This window comes from Panthera uncia, assembly GCF_023721935.1.
Source record: "Panthera uncia isolate 11264 chromosome C1 unlocalized genomic scaffold, Puncia_PCG_1.0 HiC_scaffold_3, whole genome shotgun sequence".
Classification (NCBI taxonomy): domain Eukaryota; kingdom Metazoa; phylum Chordata; class Mammalia; order Carnivora; family Felidae; genus Panthera; species Panthera uncia.
This window is the reverse complement of record NW_026057584.1, coordinates 21,109,529-21,128,142: the sequence shown is the minus strand read 5'-3', so window position 1 is coordinate 21,128,142 and position 18,614 is coordinate 21,109,529. Positions and strand designations below refer to the sequence as shown.

The window sequence follows — 18,614 nt, the reverse complement described above, 5'->3', positions numbered from 1 at the left end:
GTCTATCTTCTGCTAAACTTCTGTTTTATAACAGAAGCCTAGGCTATGGTTATGTGAGACTTAGAAAATACAGTATTTTCATGGGTTTTCTCTACAGTGAAATCACAAATAAAATATTTGAATCCAGTATAAATAAACCAAAATTTTAATTTTTTTGGAATTCTTTTATTTAGCTTTACTAGCTTTCAAGGGTTTATAAAGCCAAGAAAATTACTCAAAAACTGTATAACACACAATAAAGCTATTGGTTATGAATCCATCACTACAGCAGAGGTTACAGGAGTGAGGGAGGAAACCAAAGGGTTTTGGCGGTATTCATTACTCCAAATGATAATGGGGCACTGTACTGGTTTCCAATGAAACAATTTGGAACTTTTATTTAAAGAGGATAAAACCTTCTAGAAGTATTAAGGTTTAGACATTTAACCTAAAAACATCTTCTGGAGATATATGTGACTTTGTAACACTAACATACTGTTAAATGTTTTCAAGAAATGCACTTCTGGGGGCCAGTATTCGAAGATATCAACAGGAAGAATGAAACTGTAATGAATTTTGTCCTGCAAATACTTGAGTGTAATATGGGTAAGGTGATGTCAGCTGTGAAGGACTGAAGAGATATGAAATTTATGGCTAGGAGCCTGCAATTTGTTAAAGATGAGATTTCTCTACTCACTTCAAGTCAGTTCTTGCTTAGTTCCCACCCAGTAGCATGGATAACAATATCTATAGATATATGGACAGGTCTGTAGATATTATAACCACAGATGTTATAGTTTCGTATATAGGGATGATTACTATCTTAGAAAAACAACAAGAGACATCACAGAGAAGTGGATTTAGGCTGAGTTTTGCCAGATGAGTGAGATATTTCACATGATATCTCTCTTAAAGTACATAGCCGGTATGTAATACCCAGGGAAGCTTAAGCTATATCTTATTTCACACACACAAAAAATGAAATTGAACATATTGTGATTTGAGCATATAGTGATTTTCCCCCCTATAATTTACAGCATGTTGCTGAGAAATTGTCTCTCGACTTCTAAACAATCTTTAACTTGAATTAGACTTCAGATTTTTCTCTCTCTCCTTGTGACGAATTAATGATATACCAAGAAATAACAAAATAATCTGGCAAAATTTGTTCTTTAAAGCAGTGGTTCTCAATCTTCACTGTGCATTTGAATTTCCTAGGTGGCTTTTAAAAATACCAATGCCTGGATTCCATAGTTTGGAGTCAAGTGTACATATTGCTAGTTTTTCAACATTTCATAGATAATTCTAATATATTGTCAAGAATGAGAATCATTGGCTTAATTTAACCTTCTTGACAATCTGGTTGTAGATCAAAGAATGCTTCTTTCTGATTTTATCTATTTTTTTAAAAAAATTTTTTAATGTTTATTTATTTTTGAAGGAGAGAGAGACAGAGCATGAGCTGGGAAGGGGAAGAGAGAGACAGGAGACCCAGAATCCGAAGCAGGCTCCAGGCTCTGAGCTGTCAGGACAGAGCCCGACGCGAGGCTCAAACTCACAGCCGTGAGATCCTGATCCGAGCCGAAGTCAGATGCTTAACTGGCTGAGCCACCCAGGTGCCCCTGATTTTATGTATTTTTAAAAACCAATCTTTTCTAGTATACATGAGTATTAACAGATATGTCTATCAACAACACAAATGGAATCAGAAGAGAACAAGTTGTCAATAGCTTTCATATGGAACGTTTACCTACAGGGGCAACACAGTTGATCCTTATTCCACTGCTGGCCCATTCCACAGCTAAGGTTTTGGTGAGGTTATAAACACCTTCTCTGGCAGCTCCACTGTGCCTTTAGAAGACAAAACATAAAAATTATAACCAGCTTCTGCTGTTTCTCTCGTTAACTGACGGATGTGCCAATGACCTGTCAGAGCCCCACAGATATATTCTTGTTGAGTCTGTCTTTTTGATCCTTTTTCTGAACATGGGGAAGGAGGAGGGTCCTTCAATGTTAAAGCCAAAACACAGTTATCTGATGGTCAAACAAATCTTACATTATAGGCACACATAACATCCTCCAAAACACCATGACTGTAAAAGAAATATTTTGAAGATCTTTTTATTACATAGAAAAAATAACAAATTGGTAATTTTAAGGGTTACAAATGTGTGGGTTTTGTGTTTTGTTTTTTTGGGTTTTTTGTTTTTGTTTTTTTTTGAAAGAGAGAGAGAGTGGACGCAAGCAGGGGAAAAGGACAGAGGGAGACAGAGAGAGAATCTCAAGCAGGCTCCAGGCTCAGGGCAGAGCCTGATGCAGGGTTTGATCCCATGACCCTGGGATCATGACCTGAGCCAAATTCAAGAGTTGGACACTCAACCAACTGAGCCACCCAGGCACCACACAAATGGGGTTATTCTTTAAATCAATTTTAGATTATAAGGGATAAGAAATTCATACATCGGGCTAGAAATAGTATCAATAGGCTTTCTAGACACCCCAAAATTTAAATAAATTTTAATATATTTCCAGAAAGGAAGTGCAAAATATTTAGGCCTGCATCCATATGGGATCTCATGCATAAAGTACAGATATAATGTTGCTTAGAATTTCTACTTACCAGGTCCTCAGAACCAAGTGTGTGAGACCCGGGGGTATATCCACTTCTCACTAAAGACCTACAGAGCCCAACCTTCTTGAAGAAAACCTATCTCTGTTCCAGTGTTGTCCGCAGCAACCCTGGCGGGACTCCATGCAGAAGCCAACTTACTTGGTCGGAATTACCCAAGTGATCCCACAACTACCCAATGGGGCCATAACTTCTGTTGCTACTGAATCCAGCAGTCCAGGGTGCATCTACAGAACACGTTCCCGTGTCCCGTCTACTGCCACCAGTGCGAGGAGGGGCCCAATTGCAACACTCAGCTGGGACAGATAATTGAAATTGAAAACACCAGGAGCAAGAGACAGGGGCAGGAACAGACATGCTTCTATAGAAGCACAACCGAGTCCTGACTCTTTCCTTTGAGGAGGACTAGAGGTGTTTGTCCCCTTGCACTCAGCCCCCTGATCACCAGGGTCACCACGTGAGGTGACCTCCTCATAGAAAAAGGCTCAGCAGTTACAGTGAGCCCCTGAAGAAACAAGTGGCAGATGTTCAGAAACTGGTAGGTGCCCGGAGCACCTGGGTGGCTCAGTCAGTTAAGCATCTGACTTCAGCTCAGGTCATGATCTCACAGGTCATGAGTTCAAGCCCCATGTCGGGCTCTGAGGCTGTCAGCACAGCCGGGAGCCTGCTTTGGATTCTGTGTCTCCCTCTCTCTCTGCCCCTCCCCCGCTCATGCTCTGTCTCTCTCTCTCTCAAAAATAAGTAAACATTTAAAACATTTTTTTAAAAAGAAAGAAAGAAACTGGTAGGTGCCCAAGAGAGAAAGCCGCTAGAATGAGAGACAGAAGTGGAAAATCAGAGACAGATATTAGTGAATCCCCATCAGGACAGAACAGATGCTGGACAATTCAGCTTTGGAGTGATGACTATGTCACATGAAGTGCTGTTCCAGTCACTCTTCTGCTAAAGGAAACACCGAGAGGGACTGGCATTTATCTGAACTAGGAGTTGAGTGAAATTATATTTTACCATTTCTGTGACAAGCTCACATCCTCTTTCAATGACCAATTTCTGTATCAGGTAATATCTGAAACCTCTTGCAGTCTGTGTGGGAACAGATTACAAGTAATAAACTGCCTTGAAGGCTGTCACATTGCTTCATTTTCTTCCTGTCATTTATAAAGAGGAGGCAGGAGGATGTACAACTGTCAGTGAATAGAGCACTAACAAATGTTTCAAATGCTTCTGCAACTTACACACATAAAACCATACAGTATATGCTCTTTTTCACTTGGCTTCTTTCACTCAGAATAATTATTTTGAGATTCCTCCATGTTGTTGCCTGAGCTAATAGCTCATTTGCTCTTATTTCCAAGTAGTAGTCTGTTACATAGATAGACTACAATTGGCGGATTCATTCACCCGCAGATGGGCATTTGGGCTACAAACTGTCTACCCATGCGAAATGGGAGTTAGTTTTTTGGCTAATCTTTTGCCCTTGTAATCATGAACAATCACCCAGAAGATCAGCAGGTCAGGCTAAACTCCCCCACATAGATGTAACAGAAAAAATGTAACGTCTTAGGCAACATTAAGAAAAATGTGCCAAGGAGCAACGCAGTTCAAACACACACACAAGATATCCAGATAGCCTTTCAATAAATCAAAAGGTGCTCCATTGAGAAGATCATTTCTTGCCTATCAGAGTTGTCCGGAAGTTGTTAACACACGTTTTGGGTGAGGCTCTAGGGAACATGCACACTCATATTCTGCTGGTGGGAGTGCAAACTGGAAAGAAATTTGGAAATACCTAGGAGTTTTGTTTTTCTTTTTAAGTTTTTTAAATGTTTTATTTTTGAGAGAGGGAGAGAGAATGGGGGAGGGACAGAGAGAGGGAGACACAGAATCGAAAGCAGGCTCCAGGCTCTGAGCTGTCAGCACAGAGCCCAACTCAGGGCTTGAACCCAGGAACAGCAAGATCATGACCTAAGCTGAAGTCAGACGTTTAACCGACTGAGCCACCCAGGAGCCCCTGGAAATACCTAAAAGCATTTACCTTTCACCTTCACCCAGCAATCCATCTTCCAGAATGTATGGTAAACATATAACTCCACAAATATGAAACAAATATGTACAGTGTTATTCACTGCAGAATTATTTATAATAGCGAAACGTAGAAACAATATAAATTTCTATTAACTTTGAGATAATATGTGCATTTGGAAAGAGGAATTTGAAAATAAGTCCATAAGTCCATAGTGGTATACCAAAAAATTTAATGATAATAATGATAATTGTAATAAATATACAGATAAGGAAGGAATGGCTATTGCAAAGAAGTCTTTTTATGAATTACCAGCTAATAAATATAGAAGCAATTATGAAATCAGAAAAATTAACATTGCCCCACCATTAACGTAATAAGTGATTCAGGTAAGAATCACCAGTGGTTGCAAAAATCACGATGGAAAACAGAATATTCCCGCAATACCAAAATATCACCCTATAGATTACAGATGATGGACTAATAATAAAGGAATTCAGATCACTGTCTTACTTAGTTAAAAGGTTTTTTTCCGGGATGAGAAAGGATAGAGCATTCAACTTTGTACCTTATGCAGTTTTGTATATATATAAAAACGAGCATGCATGTTTTTATAACACTAAGATAGACCTATTTCATAAAACATTCTATGTTGGAAAATAAAATTTTTTTCATAAAAAAACGGAAGGATTCAGAACTTATAAAAGATATGAAGGAAATCAGCAAAACGAATTTTTTTCTAAACCAGACTTTTTACCTGCTAAATGTGTGGTCTTCAAGTAGCTTCCTAGTACATTGTTTTTCTCTTTGTTCTATGTGGATGTCCTTTTAGATTATTATGAAAGAATCTACTGAGCCAGTACAGGAAATTAGTTCATTGATGGACTTTAAAAAAAAAAAAAATCAGTTTCCAACATAATATTTTACCAAAATCAGAATAAGAGTGAAATATGTCAAATTCCACTATGGAGTAACAATTCAGCAGTTCTGTCTAAAAATGAATAGGCATATTCACAGTATTCTAATCTAAATTAGCCTAGATTAGTTTTATTTCCACACGTTAACAAAAAAAGATATCTCCAGAAAATGATGACCAGTTTAGCGACATCTGGATAAGGGTTACTGGATAAAATATAGAACATTCCGTTAAATTTGAATTTCAGATAAATAACAACAACAACAACAACAACAACAACAAAACTTTAGCATAAAGATGCCCCATGCAATATTTGGAACAGACTTATAATAAAAAATGTAATGGAGCATCTGTTTTTCTTTTCTTGGTAAATCTGGCAAGTCTCATATGGATGGAAATTTTTTGGAAGTACATTTTCAACATTCAAATAAAGGGAATAGCTAAGTATTGAGATTGAAACTTATTAAAGGATTAAGGATCATGACTTATGAAGTTTTCTCCACCCTACTCCCCCCTATTCAGAAGACAAAACCCAAAGATATAGAAAAATATACATATATGTATGTGTGTGCTTACACAAATCCCGGGAGTCCATTCTTAGTAAGGATAATGATATTGACAATAGACCCTCCATGTTCTTTCATCCACGAGCTGTAAACTGCAGGAAAAAGACCAGTGACAAACGTGTAACTCTCATCCCCTGTCCCAGCATGTTGCTTTTTATTTTAAAATTTTTAATTTCCGTTTCCTTTTTATAAAAAGCCTGATTGGGCATAATGTAGGGATCACAAAATTCATCCACTTCACGTGTACAACTTCAAGACTTTTAATAAATATACAGAGTCATGGAACCACCATCACAATCCAATTTTAGAATATTTCCATTACCCCCCAAAAGTTCCTTGGTAGCTTTCTGCAGTTCAAGCCATCCCCAAGCAAACGGTCATCTACTTTCTGTTTATATAAATTTGCCTTTTCTGAATATTACGTATAAAGCAAAACACACAATATGTGGTCTTTTGTGTCTGGCTTCTCTCACTTAGAATAATGTTTGTGAGCTTCATCCAGGCTGTAACATGTGTCAAGAGTTAACTTTTCTTGCCGAATAGTATTCCATTGAATGGATATGCCATATTTCATTTATCCATTCACCAGCTGATGAACGTTTGGATTGTTTCCACTTTGAGGTGATTATGAATACAAACCTTTATGTGGACATATGTTTTTATTTCTCTTGGGTGGAAGTGCTGGGTCATATCATATGGTAACTGTAGGTTTAACTTTTTAAGAAACTGCCAGACTAATTTCCAGTGTCTCCACCATTTTACATTCCTACCAGAAATACATGAGGGTTCCAGTTTCTGCACACTGTTATTGTCTAACTTTCTGATTACAGCCATTCTAATGGGTATGAAGGGATATTTCACTGAGATTTTTTTTAATGCTTTTATTTATTTCTGAGAGAGAGAGAGACAGAGACAGAGACAGAGCAAAAGTGGAGGAGGAGCAGAGAGAGAGAGAGAGAGAGAGAGAGGGAGACCCAGAATCTGAAGAAGGCACCAGGCTCTGAGCTGTCAGCACGATGCGGGGCTGGAACCCATAAACCACGAGATCATGACCTGAGACGAAGTAACACACTTAACCAATGGAGCCGCCCAGGTGCCCTTCACTGAGCTTTTGACTGGCATTTCCCTAATGACTAATGGTGTTGAGAATCTTCTGATGTACTTGTTCATCATTTATATATATTCTTTGGTGAAATATCTATTTAAATCTTTTGCACATTTTTTAACTGGTTTGTTTTCTTAACATTGAATTCTAAGAATTCTTTTTACATTCTGGATACAAGTTCTTTATCAGATATGTGATTTGGAAATCTCTTCTCCCAGTTTATGGCTTATCTTTTCATTTTCTTAATGTTATCTTTTGAAGCACACACGTGTAATTCTGATTAAGTCCAGCTCATCAGTTTTTTCACCTTATGCATGGTATTTTGGGTAGCGTATCTCAGGACTCATTGCCTAAACCAAGGTCATAAAGATTTTGTCCTTTGTTTGCTTCTAAAAGTTACAAAATTTTACTTTTTGCTTTTAGGCCCACGGTCCATTTTGCACTTTGGGTTTGCTTTCACTTATGGTGTGAAGTAAGGGTCTTTCTCTTGTATGTGCATATCCGACTGTCCAAGCACCATCTGTTGAAAAGACTATCATTTCCCCAAAAAAATGCCTCGGTCCCTTTGGCAAAAATCATAAATATAACAGTTTGACCACAAATATAAGGATTTATTTCTGGACTGTCAAATCTGTCCCAATGATCTATGCATCTAGCCTTATGCTAGTACCACACTGTCTTGAAACCAAGAAGTAGAAGTCCTCCAACTTTCCTCTGTTGCAAAACCGTTATTTCCGAAAAATTTTGAAAATTTCTAAAAATTTCGTTATTTCTGGCTGTTCTGAGTCCTTTGCACTTCCACGTGTATTTTAGGATCTGTTTGTCAATTTCTGCAAAAATAATAGAGACTGCACTGAACCTACAGATCAACTTGGGAAAAACTACCATCTTAACAATATTGTATTTTCTAATTCACAAACATCAAATGTTTTCCCATTTATTTTCATCTTCTTTCATTTCTGGCAGCAACGTTTTGTAGTTTCTAGATACGAGTCGTATCCTTTTCTATTCTATCCTTTAACTTCATTCTTTAAGTATTTTACCTTTTTGAAGCCCCATTTGATATTTAGCCATCAAGTCCATTCATATAAATCAAGACGCCAGAGATGTTCCCTCAAGACTAGCTTTAACAGAAACCTAATTTTTAATGATATTTATTTATTTTTTAAATGTTTATTTATTTTTGAGTGAGAGAGAGAGAGAGGCAGAGTACAAGCGGGGAGGGCAGAGAGAGAGAGAGAGAGGGTGACACAGAATCTGAAGCAGGCTCCAAGCTCTGAGCTGTCAGCACAGACCCTGACACGGGGCTTGAATTTAGGAACCCCAAGATCATGATCTGAACTGAAGTTGGACACTTAACCGACTGAGCCACCCAAGTGCCCCAGAAATCTAATTTTTAGAATGTAAAGGCCAGAGAACAATTCAAGACCCTCCTATTAAAAGTTCAGGCAAAAATAAGAGTGACTTCCAATTATTACTTAATGCTTTCTAGTGAGTTCTGACCAATTCATAGAGTATGACAGAAAAAGCAGGTAAAGCCACTAGAAAAGAAGATATAAAATACAGTCTTTTAAAATTCTAAGACAATTCTTTCATATTATTTTCACATTATTAATTTTTTTAGATTTTATTTTTAAGTACTCTCATCACCCAAGATGGGGCTTGAACTCCTAATCCTGAGATTAAGAGTCATGTGCTCTACCGACTGAGCCAGCTAGGTGCCCCTATTTTCACATTTTTCAAACTGGGATATGTCTTACAGTTGGTGGCTTCTTAAGATACACATGGCACTGTTTGTACTTTCTTAGTGATATACAAAATGGTGCATTTCTGAATTGACTATATCTTTGACTCAATGAAATACAGTATTTATTTTTAGACAACATGATTGTACGTCTAAAACACCCAAAAGACTAATTTAAAAAAAACTGTTAAAGCTACAAATTGCTAGATAAAGTTACAAGCTCAACTTGAAAAAATAATTCTTCTATAAACCAACAATAATCCAGTTGAAAAATAATTGGTAAACAGCCCATTCAAAATAGCAAGAGTCATCAAAAATACCTAAGCATAACCTTAATTAAAAAAAATATATGAGTTCTATATGACAAAAACCACAAATCTTTGCCAAAAAATATAAAATAAGTATCTATTAACAGAAAGACATGCCATTATGATATATTCATTACTTTAGGGTAATAATTTCCCAGGTAGACACATTTGTCAAAGCTGATTACATTACACTTTAAATGTTAATTTAATATTTTTACCTCAATAAAGTTGTAAAATGTGAAAAAAAAAAAAAAGGAAGACATGCCATTATGGAAGGACAATATTTAAACATGGTAACTATTTTCAAATTATTGACAAATTTAACACAATTCCAACCAAGTTCCCCACCAGGATTTTTGAGGAAAAAAACCTGAATATAAAATTCATCTGAAAGAATAAAAGGTCATGAATAGCCAAGAAAAAGTTTGAAAATGAAAATAAATAAAGCACTGCGTGCCATACTGAATATCTAAAAAACTTATTAAGAAAAAAAAAGAAAGGGGAATAAGTTTATTTAAATCACCCTAACACAGACTTTCTGCTTCTGTTAGCACTCTGACATCATTGTTTTTCCCCTGACACTTTTCCTGGGTATTACAGGAATATTTCTTCACACTATTTGAGAGAATCAGACGCCAATCACAAGTACAGCTTATTTACCTGTGCTTCAGACCAACTGGCTATAAATCAGAAGTTCCTATGAGCTCTTCCTTGGATTTGACTAATCTGCTCTTGAACTCAGGAAACTAGTTCACTCACTAAATTACCCATGTGTTACAAAGCATATTAAGGGATATGAACCAACAGGCAGATGAAGAAATACACAGGGCAAGGTCCTGAACAAAGAAGCTTCCGTTCTGTGGAGTTTGAGACTGGCATGGTGTCACATGTTCTGATTTACCAACCCTATCCTTTGATTTTTCATTACAGAGTTGTGACTGATTAAATCTTTGGCCACTAGTCACTGATTTGACCCTAACCCCTCTCTGCTGCCCAGAAATCAGTGTTGGTTCTCTACCAACCAGCTCGTACCCCATCTTTAGGGAATTTCCCAAAGTCACCTCATTAACATACTCAGTTGTGGTTGAACAGGGCTTGTTATGAATAACAGACACTCATTTCACCCTTACAGTCCTAAAGCCATTTCAGGTACTGAAGACAAGAAGACCAAGTGTTATAACAAAAGACTTAATGCTCAGGAAATTACAAGGGCCAATGGGAGCTATGAACCAGGAACTGGAGACAGACCAAAACATACACTCATTACAAATCACAACATCACAGTCCCCAGTGATTCTGGAACTACCATGTTATCCCTAACTACCTACCTGAACTTTTTACATGAGGGTGAAACAAACTATCTTATTTAAGCTCCTGTTTTTTTCCATGGTCTCTACACTGGAACAGCTAGTCACAACTGATATAAAGCTTTATATTGCTGGTTAGATAAAAAGGCTGGGAATGTCTGCAAGCCTTTGACTTAGAGATATTAAGAAGATAAAGCCTAACCCATGTTGGGGTAAAGACCCTTTTGGTTGGAATTATACTTGTTCTGTGGGTTTTATCATAAAAATGTCTTGGAAAGCTTGCAAGAAAACCCTTGAGTTACTCAACTTCAGGAGTTGAACATCACCACCCCAACACATGACTTTCAGTCCAAAGTTAATGAAGTTAATGAACAGGCCCTTATAACAGATTCATTTCTTTAAAACAAAGCGTGAGAGGTTTTTAGGTTTTTGTTTTAAATTTCAGGGACAACTTTGTAGCTATATCTTTGTACAGATCCATAATAATTTTCTCATGACAAATTCCTAGAAATAAAATTACAAGATCAAAGCATATCCATATATTATAAATACTGCCAAATTACTATCCAGAAAGGGAACAACTTACATCCCTGTGTTGTATGGGAATGAACCAGGGCAGTAAATGTTGATGATATGGAGTTTCTGCGCCTCTAACAATTCTCTTTCAAGATTTTCTATAATCTTTAAATAAGGACACTTTGACTTTTTTGGGTTATTGATCATACTTGCCTGCTTTGCACATGTAGAAAGTGCCCGTCAAGTTGGTTTCGACCACAGCATGCCATCCCTTTGCACTGATGTGTTCTGCAGGAGACATGAACTGGCCTCCTCCATTGTTGACCAAAAAATTGATCTTACCATAAATATCTAAGGTGGATTTGATCAAACTGTTCACCTGAAGAAAAATGTTAAAAGTAAGCTGGTTAATAACCTCACTTGCTACTTGGACCGATAGCTTGCTCTAGAGAGGGAAAGAACTTGTAGTCTGTAACAGGAAATGGTAACTCTGAGTACCATAATACCCACAGATCAGAAAACTAAATTGGTAATTCTAATGACAAGATTTAGCCAAGAGCCTGGATCACTTCTGAATACAAGCCTCCTGAATACAAGCACTTCTGAATTTGTAGGCTGTAAACCCAGAATAATGAATAGTACTAAAATAGGTTAATGGCAACATTAAGAAATGACTTAAAAGGGGTGCCTGGATGGCTCAGTTGGTAGCGCATGTGACTCTTGATCTCAGGGTTGTGAGGTCGAGCCCGATGTTGGGTGTAGAAATTAACGATTACTTATAAACAAAACTTTAAAAAATTAAAAAAAAATTTTTTTTTTAAAGAAATGACTTAAAGGGCAAAGGGCACAAAAGGTAATCTCACTGAGACCACATCCTTTCTTTGCTTCCTGATCTTGTTTCTCTCCATCTCCTTCTCTGGACGTAATTCACTCAGTAAATCATTGGCAAAAGAATCTCTTTCATAGACTCTGCTTTTAGTTAACCTCATCTAAGACAGTTACCATAGGAACATCTGTAGCACAGGTTTAGAAGCCACTACTATAAATTAAAATAAATGAATAAATGATATAGACATATTTGTATTACCTCCTCTTCTTTGCGAATGTTGCATTTTATGGGAGTGACCTGAGCCTGGTTGGTGTGGGGCAGGCTGACTTTCAGTTCTTCTGCAGTCGATTTTAATCTATCAAAGTTACGAGATGCAATGACCACATTACACCCTGAAAAGAAAACAGAGAACAAGTAAATATGCTTTCACTGGTTGTCTAAATTTTTTTTAACTTTTTTTCAATGTTTATTTATTTTTGAGAGAGAGAGAGACAGAGCACGAGTGGGGGAGGAGCAGAGAGAGAGGGAGACCCAGAATCAGAAGCAGGCTCCAGGCTCTGAGCTGTCAGCACAGAGCCCGACGCGGGGCTCGAACCCACGAACCATGAGATCATGACATGAGGTGAAGTCAGACACTTAACCGACTGACCCACTCAAGTGCCCCATTGATTGTCTAAATTAAAAAAAAAAAAATACTAATGTTTAGGAAACATTTCACGTGTTCCCATAAAAGAAGATTTAAAAAAAAAAAAAAAAGATGAGTAGGGACTTCTGCTTCTGGTTATGACGGAGCATCAATAACCAAGTTTACCCTCCAGACAGAAACAACTGAAGAACTAGACAAAGTATATACAGCAATGGTTTTCAGGCACAGGACATGGGTACCATGACGCAGCAATCTCGGAGAGTGGAAACAAACACTGTGAGTCCTATGATCATTCCAGCTTACCGCCTGGAGACAGTGTCCAAGGTGCAGCACAGGGAGGAGGAGGAAACCATTCAGAGCCCAGGAAGAGACGAAGATGGGAGTCCCAGAGGCCAAAACTAGGTTACATAGGGCAGAGAGAGAAGATAAGTCACAGAGCAATAACTCCAGAGATCTGCAGAGTTCCCTCAAATATTCAGCTGAGCACTGAACAGTGCATTGAGTGAAAAAAACTATCTGAGGCTGGGGAAAGAACCATCCCAAAGGAGCAGAAACAACAGACCCTGACATTCACACAGCACTGAGAATAGTGTTCCCACCAGGCAAAACCTTTCAAGGGCCAATGGGAAAAATACGCAGAAGGGTATGGCCTCAGTAGTGAAGCAAAATTAGCCCTAGGTTAAAGGCCATTCAGGTCAACACTTAACATACAACAAGCCTCTCCTAAGATATCAAACTGTTTCCAAGTAACTTAGGTGCATCTTAAAACAAAACTCAAGAATATACAAATAGCCAGCACTGAACAAGGTAAAATTCAAATGTCTGTCATCCAGCAAAAATTTTACCAGTCATGCAAAGAAGCAGATAAATAGAACCCATAACGAGGAGAAAAGTCAATTAATAAAAACAGAACCAGAAATGGCACTGACAACAAAATTAAACAAATTCGTGATAAAGAGAAAAATATTAAAAGCAGTCAGAGAAAAAGAACAGAACAAAAAGACAAGGAAGATAGAAGACTTCTTTTTCAGAAATATTGCAAGCCAGAAGACAGTGGAAATGGCTCGAAAGTACTGGGGAGGGGCAGACGGTGGGCATTTGGGAACCCAGAAATCTTGACCCAGTGAAAACAGTTTTCAGAAATGATGACAACATGAAGAGCTGTTCACACATATAACAGCTGGAAGCATGTTACAGCTGCATTAAAGCAGACATGTATTACTTAAAAGAGTAAAGGAAGTCTTTCAGATGGAAGGACAATGATACAGATGGAAATCTAAATTACCAGAAACACCAATTATGTGAGTAAATACAAAGACTTTTCTTCTTTCTATTCAAGTCTCTTTACTTTTTTTTTAATTTTTTTAATGTTTATTTATTTATTTTGATGGGGCAGAGAGAGAGAGTATCCCAAGCAGGCTTTGCACTGTAAGTGCAGGGCCCGATGAAGGGCTTGGATCCCATGAATCGTGAGCTCATGACCTGAGCTGAAATCAAGAGCCAGACGCTTAACTGACTCAGCCACCTAGGCACCCCTATTCAAATCTCTTTAAAAGGTGGAGATTGTTTAAAGTAAAAATGGTAACAATGCACTGTAGGATTTATAACCTATGTAAAAATAAATGTGTGGGAACAACAGTGTGATAGCCAAAAAAGGTGAAATAGCAGCACAGGCAGTCCTTCCTTTGCTCAGCTCTAACACGCACGAATTTCAATTGTGTAAGCGTAGTTGAACAACATAAATCCCTCAGCAACATGGTTCAAACTTCAGTTACCATGACATATTAATGGTGAGTAATTGTATAAAATACAAGCTGTTCCGTCCACAAATCACCATTGAATAACAGATGCACATCATGATCAGTGACTAATCATGTCACTTCTTTCAATGTCTGGCCATGATTGGGCACCATGCATGCTTTCTTCAATTCACACACAGACAGCAAAGAAATACAGTCGTGTTGTGTCCGGGTCTCCCAGTGATAAGCCTATGATTCAAAGAGGGCTGGTCCAAAAAGATGAAAATACAACAAAGAAATAAAAATTGGTAACACTGGAAGTGAAATTAGAATGAATGGAAAGGGAGTTATAAGAGGAATAGTCGTCCAGGGGCATACTGACACTGCCATCAGTGTTTTCCTGAAGTACAAATTCTAAGCTATGACATACTGGAATGTCTATTCACCTTACTGAGTGAAAATGAACCTTAGTGTTCACTGTCGCCTGATGTCTTAGCTCCTCCTGAAGAGACTGCTTCCCTTTTTTCATAGACAAATATATAAATGTATCAGAAATACTGGCCAAGGCAGCCTCAGAGCACATAGAGCAAGAAGCCTTGCCAACTCTGGACTTCTCAGAGGTACACAGTAGATTTTAATTAAACTATACTGATAATTACAACTATATTGATAACTCTCCTCTCTCTCCCTCACCAAGCCGAGGCTGGTAGTCCCTTCTACATGCTACTATACCCCTGTCCTCACCCTAACACAGTATTTAAGCCCATGTTACATTGGAATGACCTGTTCTTAAGAGTCTCCCCCACACGCTGGCTGTCACCCCCAGAGGATAGGGACCTGTTGCTACCATAATCGTTACACTAGCACAAAGTCCACATTCAATATACACATGTGGAATAAATGGAGTTTATAAAGGTAAACAGTAAGAAGGGTCTCCACGTGACCACAATTATTTTACTTATATGGGACGAGCGAGCTTCTGCATATCTAAAGAAGGCACTTAAAGAAAACTATTTTTCAAGTTCACGTTGTAATTTAGTAATCTCCAATAGAGACAACTTTTGGAAATTCTGATGGGCATTCTGAAAGCTTTACAAAGCAAACACTGAAAAGATTCACCATGGGTTCCTGGTAAAACAAGACTTTTAAACAGAATTAAATTTATCAAAATGGATGTGTAACTTTCAGCACAGCATCAATTATACTGTTAGGAGAACTCTTGTTTCCTTTTAGCTTGTTACCAGGTAGGCTCTATTCCCAGAAGGGAAAATAAAAATTTGAAATAAAAATTTGGCATATTCTTTTCATATGCCTTTAAACTTTATTTACATGGTTTTTTTATTCAATGAGGATTTACATCTTGATATAAGTAAACTTGTCCATTTTCCCCTTTGTGGTTTCTTTACTTGTTTATGTGCTTACAAAATCCTCCCTTTCCCCAAGTTCGGGTAAATATTATAACAACTGTGTGCAGATTATATATGATGGGAGTCTCTTGGGTGTTAAGACCTTTAACAATTAAGTGAAGTGAAATGAAGTTTTCCCGTGTTTCTTCATTAGGTAATACATAAGATGGATTAATTTTAAGCACACATCTACAAATACTTCCATAGCATGTTCCCAAAGGTGTCCTTATTCCCCACTTCGGGCAATGTATCTTTGATTCTAACTGTTCCCTTTAGCTTACAAACAACGGTTTCATTACTCAACGTTTCCCCACAGTTTCTTAGGAAGGACTCTCTTCTTCCCCTCCCCCGCCCCCGCTCTGGTTTCAAGTTCACCCACGTCTCCAGCTTCTTTGCTTAGCAAGTCCAGGTCTCCGAGCGGTGCCTAAGAGCTCCAGGCACCCCGACCCCAGGTTATGCCAGGGTATCTCTGCGTTGTCTGGCCCAGGGGCTTGCTCACGTACCCAGGTTCAGGAGCTCGGTGGTGATGGCCTTTCCGATACCCGTGGCCCCGCCGGTGACGATGGCCAATTGGTCCTTCAGCAAGCCGGCCGCCAAGCAGCTCTTGCCCCTTGTGGAAACGCCCATCTCCACGGCGCGTCCGAGTCCCAGGAGCACTAAGGTCCCTCAGCCTGGGAGGTAAGCGGGGCCTTTAGTCACTTGTCAGCCCTGGCCCCGCCCCCGTGGCCCCGCCCCCGTGGCCCCGCCCCGTGGCCCCGCCCCGTGGCCCCGCCCGCACGCCGAGGCAGGTCCCCAGCCTCCCAGCGGATGGCTGCTCCCGGGAGGCGGCTTCCTGACTCCGTCTGGGTCCTCCGCCAGACTTTGTCCCCGGCACGTGTAGGTGAGACTGCGTGTTCGTTGCTTTTTATTTCTTTCTTTTTTTTTTTTATTTCGATGCCATTGTGGGGACCGGAGGAAGGGAAGCAGACAAAAAGCGGGCGTGTGCTCTCTCACGAAAAATTCAATCCTCAGTGCTATAGCTCTCGTGGTTAATTAAGATGAAATCTCCAGGGCATCTGGGGAAAGAGAGGCTGCAGCTCGGGAGCCCTGCTGCGCCCGCCTGCCTCCGACGTCCATGGATGCTCTGGCTCCAGTGGCTGTGGACCTCTGCTGGGAAGGAAAGAGGCAGGATTAGCCGCGGGGGAAGAAATCTGGCCTCCAGATCCTTTCACCCTTTGGAAGAGACCCCGAGGAGGGGGTGGGGGGAGGGAGTGAAGGGTGCCGTTGCAGTAATCCACAGAACCAAGATACTAAATGATTTTAAAAAATAAACTAGAACCCACCTCCAACTCGTCTCCCTTTCCCCGCCCAGCAATGAACAGAAGAGGCAACATTTACCAGGTTTGAGATCTAATCCATTTCAGCCGGGCAGCATAAATTGATGAGTCTGCGTGCTGCCTGCAAGATGTGTGTGTGAGATCCTATCCTCCAGTTCATTCCTTAGGGAAGCGAGCATCCTGAGGATGGGGGAAATTTCTTACCGGCGGTTTGATACCCAGTAACGGTGAGTTATTATTATTCAGATCCTTCTCCGTATCGTCTAGCTTCATGCTGTCAACCCACCAGAGTGAGCTTATACCTGGACTGGCCTAGTGAGACGTGGCCTAAGAATTTGGCAGATCTAGGGGATGTGTGTGGTGCTGTGGTCTTCACAATCCAGGCAACATGCTATTTCTAAGTCTGCAGTCAGAGTACTGTATTTTCCCCTGCAAGGTATTGAGATGTTGTAAAAGCAAACAAATGCCATCATTCTTTTGTTGGGCCCACCCATCAGCTGGTTATTCACAAAGCTAATTAGAAATGGGGTTTGTTGAAAGTGGAATCAGATATCATTTCCTCTCTGGCCCTCCATCCCCCTGCCCTTCTCTGACCTCCTTTAAGAAATACTTGCCCATCTGTCTTTGCAGATGACAGCTTCCAATCTACACTCATTAAAGAAGGGAAGAAATCTCTTTATCCTCCCATTTGCTAGATAGTGATTTGATTCCAGTGACAAAGTATTTTTCTTAAACAGGAAGAGAAACAGTGAGTCAATTCTGAGGGCTTTCCTATTCCAGAAAATTCCATGCTTTCTTTCTTGGGAGCAAAGAGCACCTTAAATTTCTTTTAAAGATAATTTTATCAAAGATATAATTTAATGTGGTTTGAGACATGGTTTGGACCTGTGGATTCACGGAGCTCTGGCTGCCCAGGTGGGTCAGTGTGTGCCTGACTGTGCTGCACCTTTGCTCGGCAGTTGGGCTGGGGGCGGGGAATTGAGGGATTCTGCAGTCCTCCAGTGAGAAGGTGACTGCACTAGCTTTAAGCCAGTTTTGCCTCTTGAGGATGACAAGGAGCCATTCCTTGGGTGCAAGGAAGTTGCAGTCTGAACAGTCAGAAAGCTCTATTTTCACAGTCCAAAGAGAATCAGTGATTACGAGAGATGTGGGGTCTCTTTTGAGAGATCCTCTGTTAAAATGAGGCCTCTGTAAAGGGCCTGTGCTCTTTGCCGCTGCCTCTCACTTCACTGAGGGTTTGAAAGTCTGATTAACCCCAAAAGGCCTGGAAGTACAGAAACAGCTGCCTCTTGGAGGCTCTTTGCTTCCAGATTTTAATTCTGGCTCCTGTGTGAGCCATCTCCTCTGTGGGCATCTATGCCAGCCTCCACTGACATTCCTTTGGCCAAATCGAATGCTGCCCTGTGCTCTGCATCACTGCCCCCTTTGTCCTAGGGAAAAAGGCATCTCCAGGGCCATGATCCTTCCACACTCCCCCTCTGTCATACCCTATTAGCATTGGCTATTGACTCCCTTCATCTTCTGAGATGCTCATGCATCTTTCCACCCCTGTTCCCCCCCCCCCCCCCCCCCCCCCCCCCCCCCC

General features: G+C 39.8%; 1 protein-coding gene and 1 long non-coding RNA gene across 6 annotated transcripts in view; one reads left to right on the top strand and one right to left on the bottom strand.

Annotated features, from left to right (window-relative positions):
• PECR (peroxisomal trans-2-enoyl-CoA reductase) overlaps positions 1-16,415 on the bottom strand; it is a 37,833-nt gene extending 21,418 nt beyond the window's left edge. For 4 of the 5 annotated variants that reach the window (XM_049614941.1, XM_049614942.1, XM_049614940.1 and 1 more), the window contains exons 1-5: positions 16,217-16,415; positions 12,181-12,314; positions 11,307-11,472; positions 6,124-6,205; positions 1,734-1,830 (exon numbers count right to left, since the gene is read on the bottom strand). In XM_049614941.1, the coding sequence (XP_049470898.1) occupies positions 1,734-1,830; positions 6,124-6,205; positions 11,307-11,472; positions 12,181-12,314; positions 16,217-16,340 (603 nt within the window). In that variant the 5' untranslated portion in view covers positions 16,341-16,415. The remainder of the gene's footprint in view (positions 1-1,733; positions 1,831-6,123; positions 6,206-11,306; positions 11,473-12,180; positions 12,315-16,216) is intronic. The other variant, XM_049614944.1, reaches the window with a different exon arrangement.
• A 75-nt stretch (positions 16,416-16,490) lies between these two features.
• Positions 16,491-18,614, top strand: part of LOC125911217 (uncharacterized) — a 3,473-nt gene continuing 1,349 nt past the window's right edge. Inside the window, exons 1-2 of the long non-coding RNA XR_007454289.1 lie at positions 16,491-16,593; positions 17,065-17,256. This is a non-coding gene — a long non-coding RNA (uncharacterized LOC125911217). The remainder of the gene's footprint in view (positions 16,594-17,064; positions 17,257-18,614) is intronic.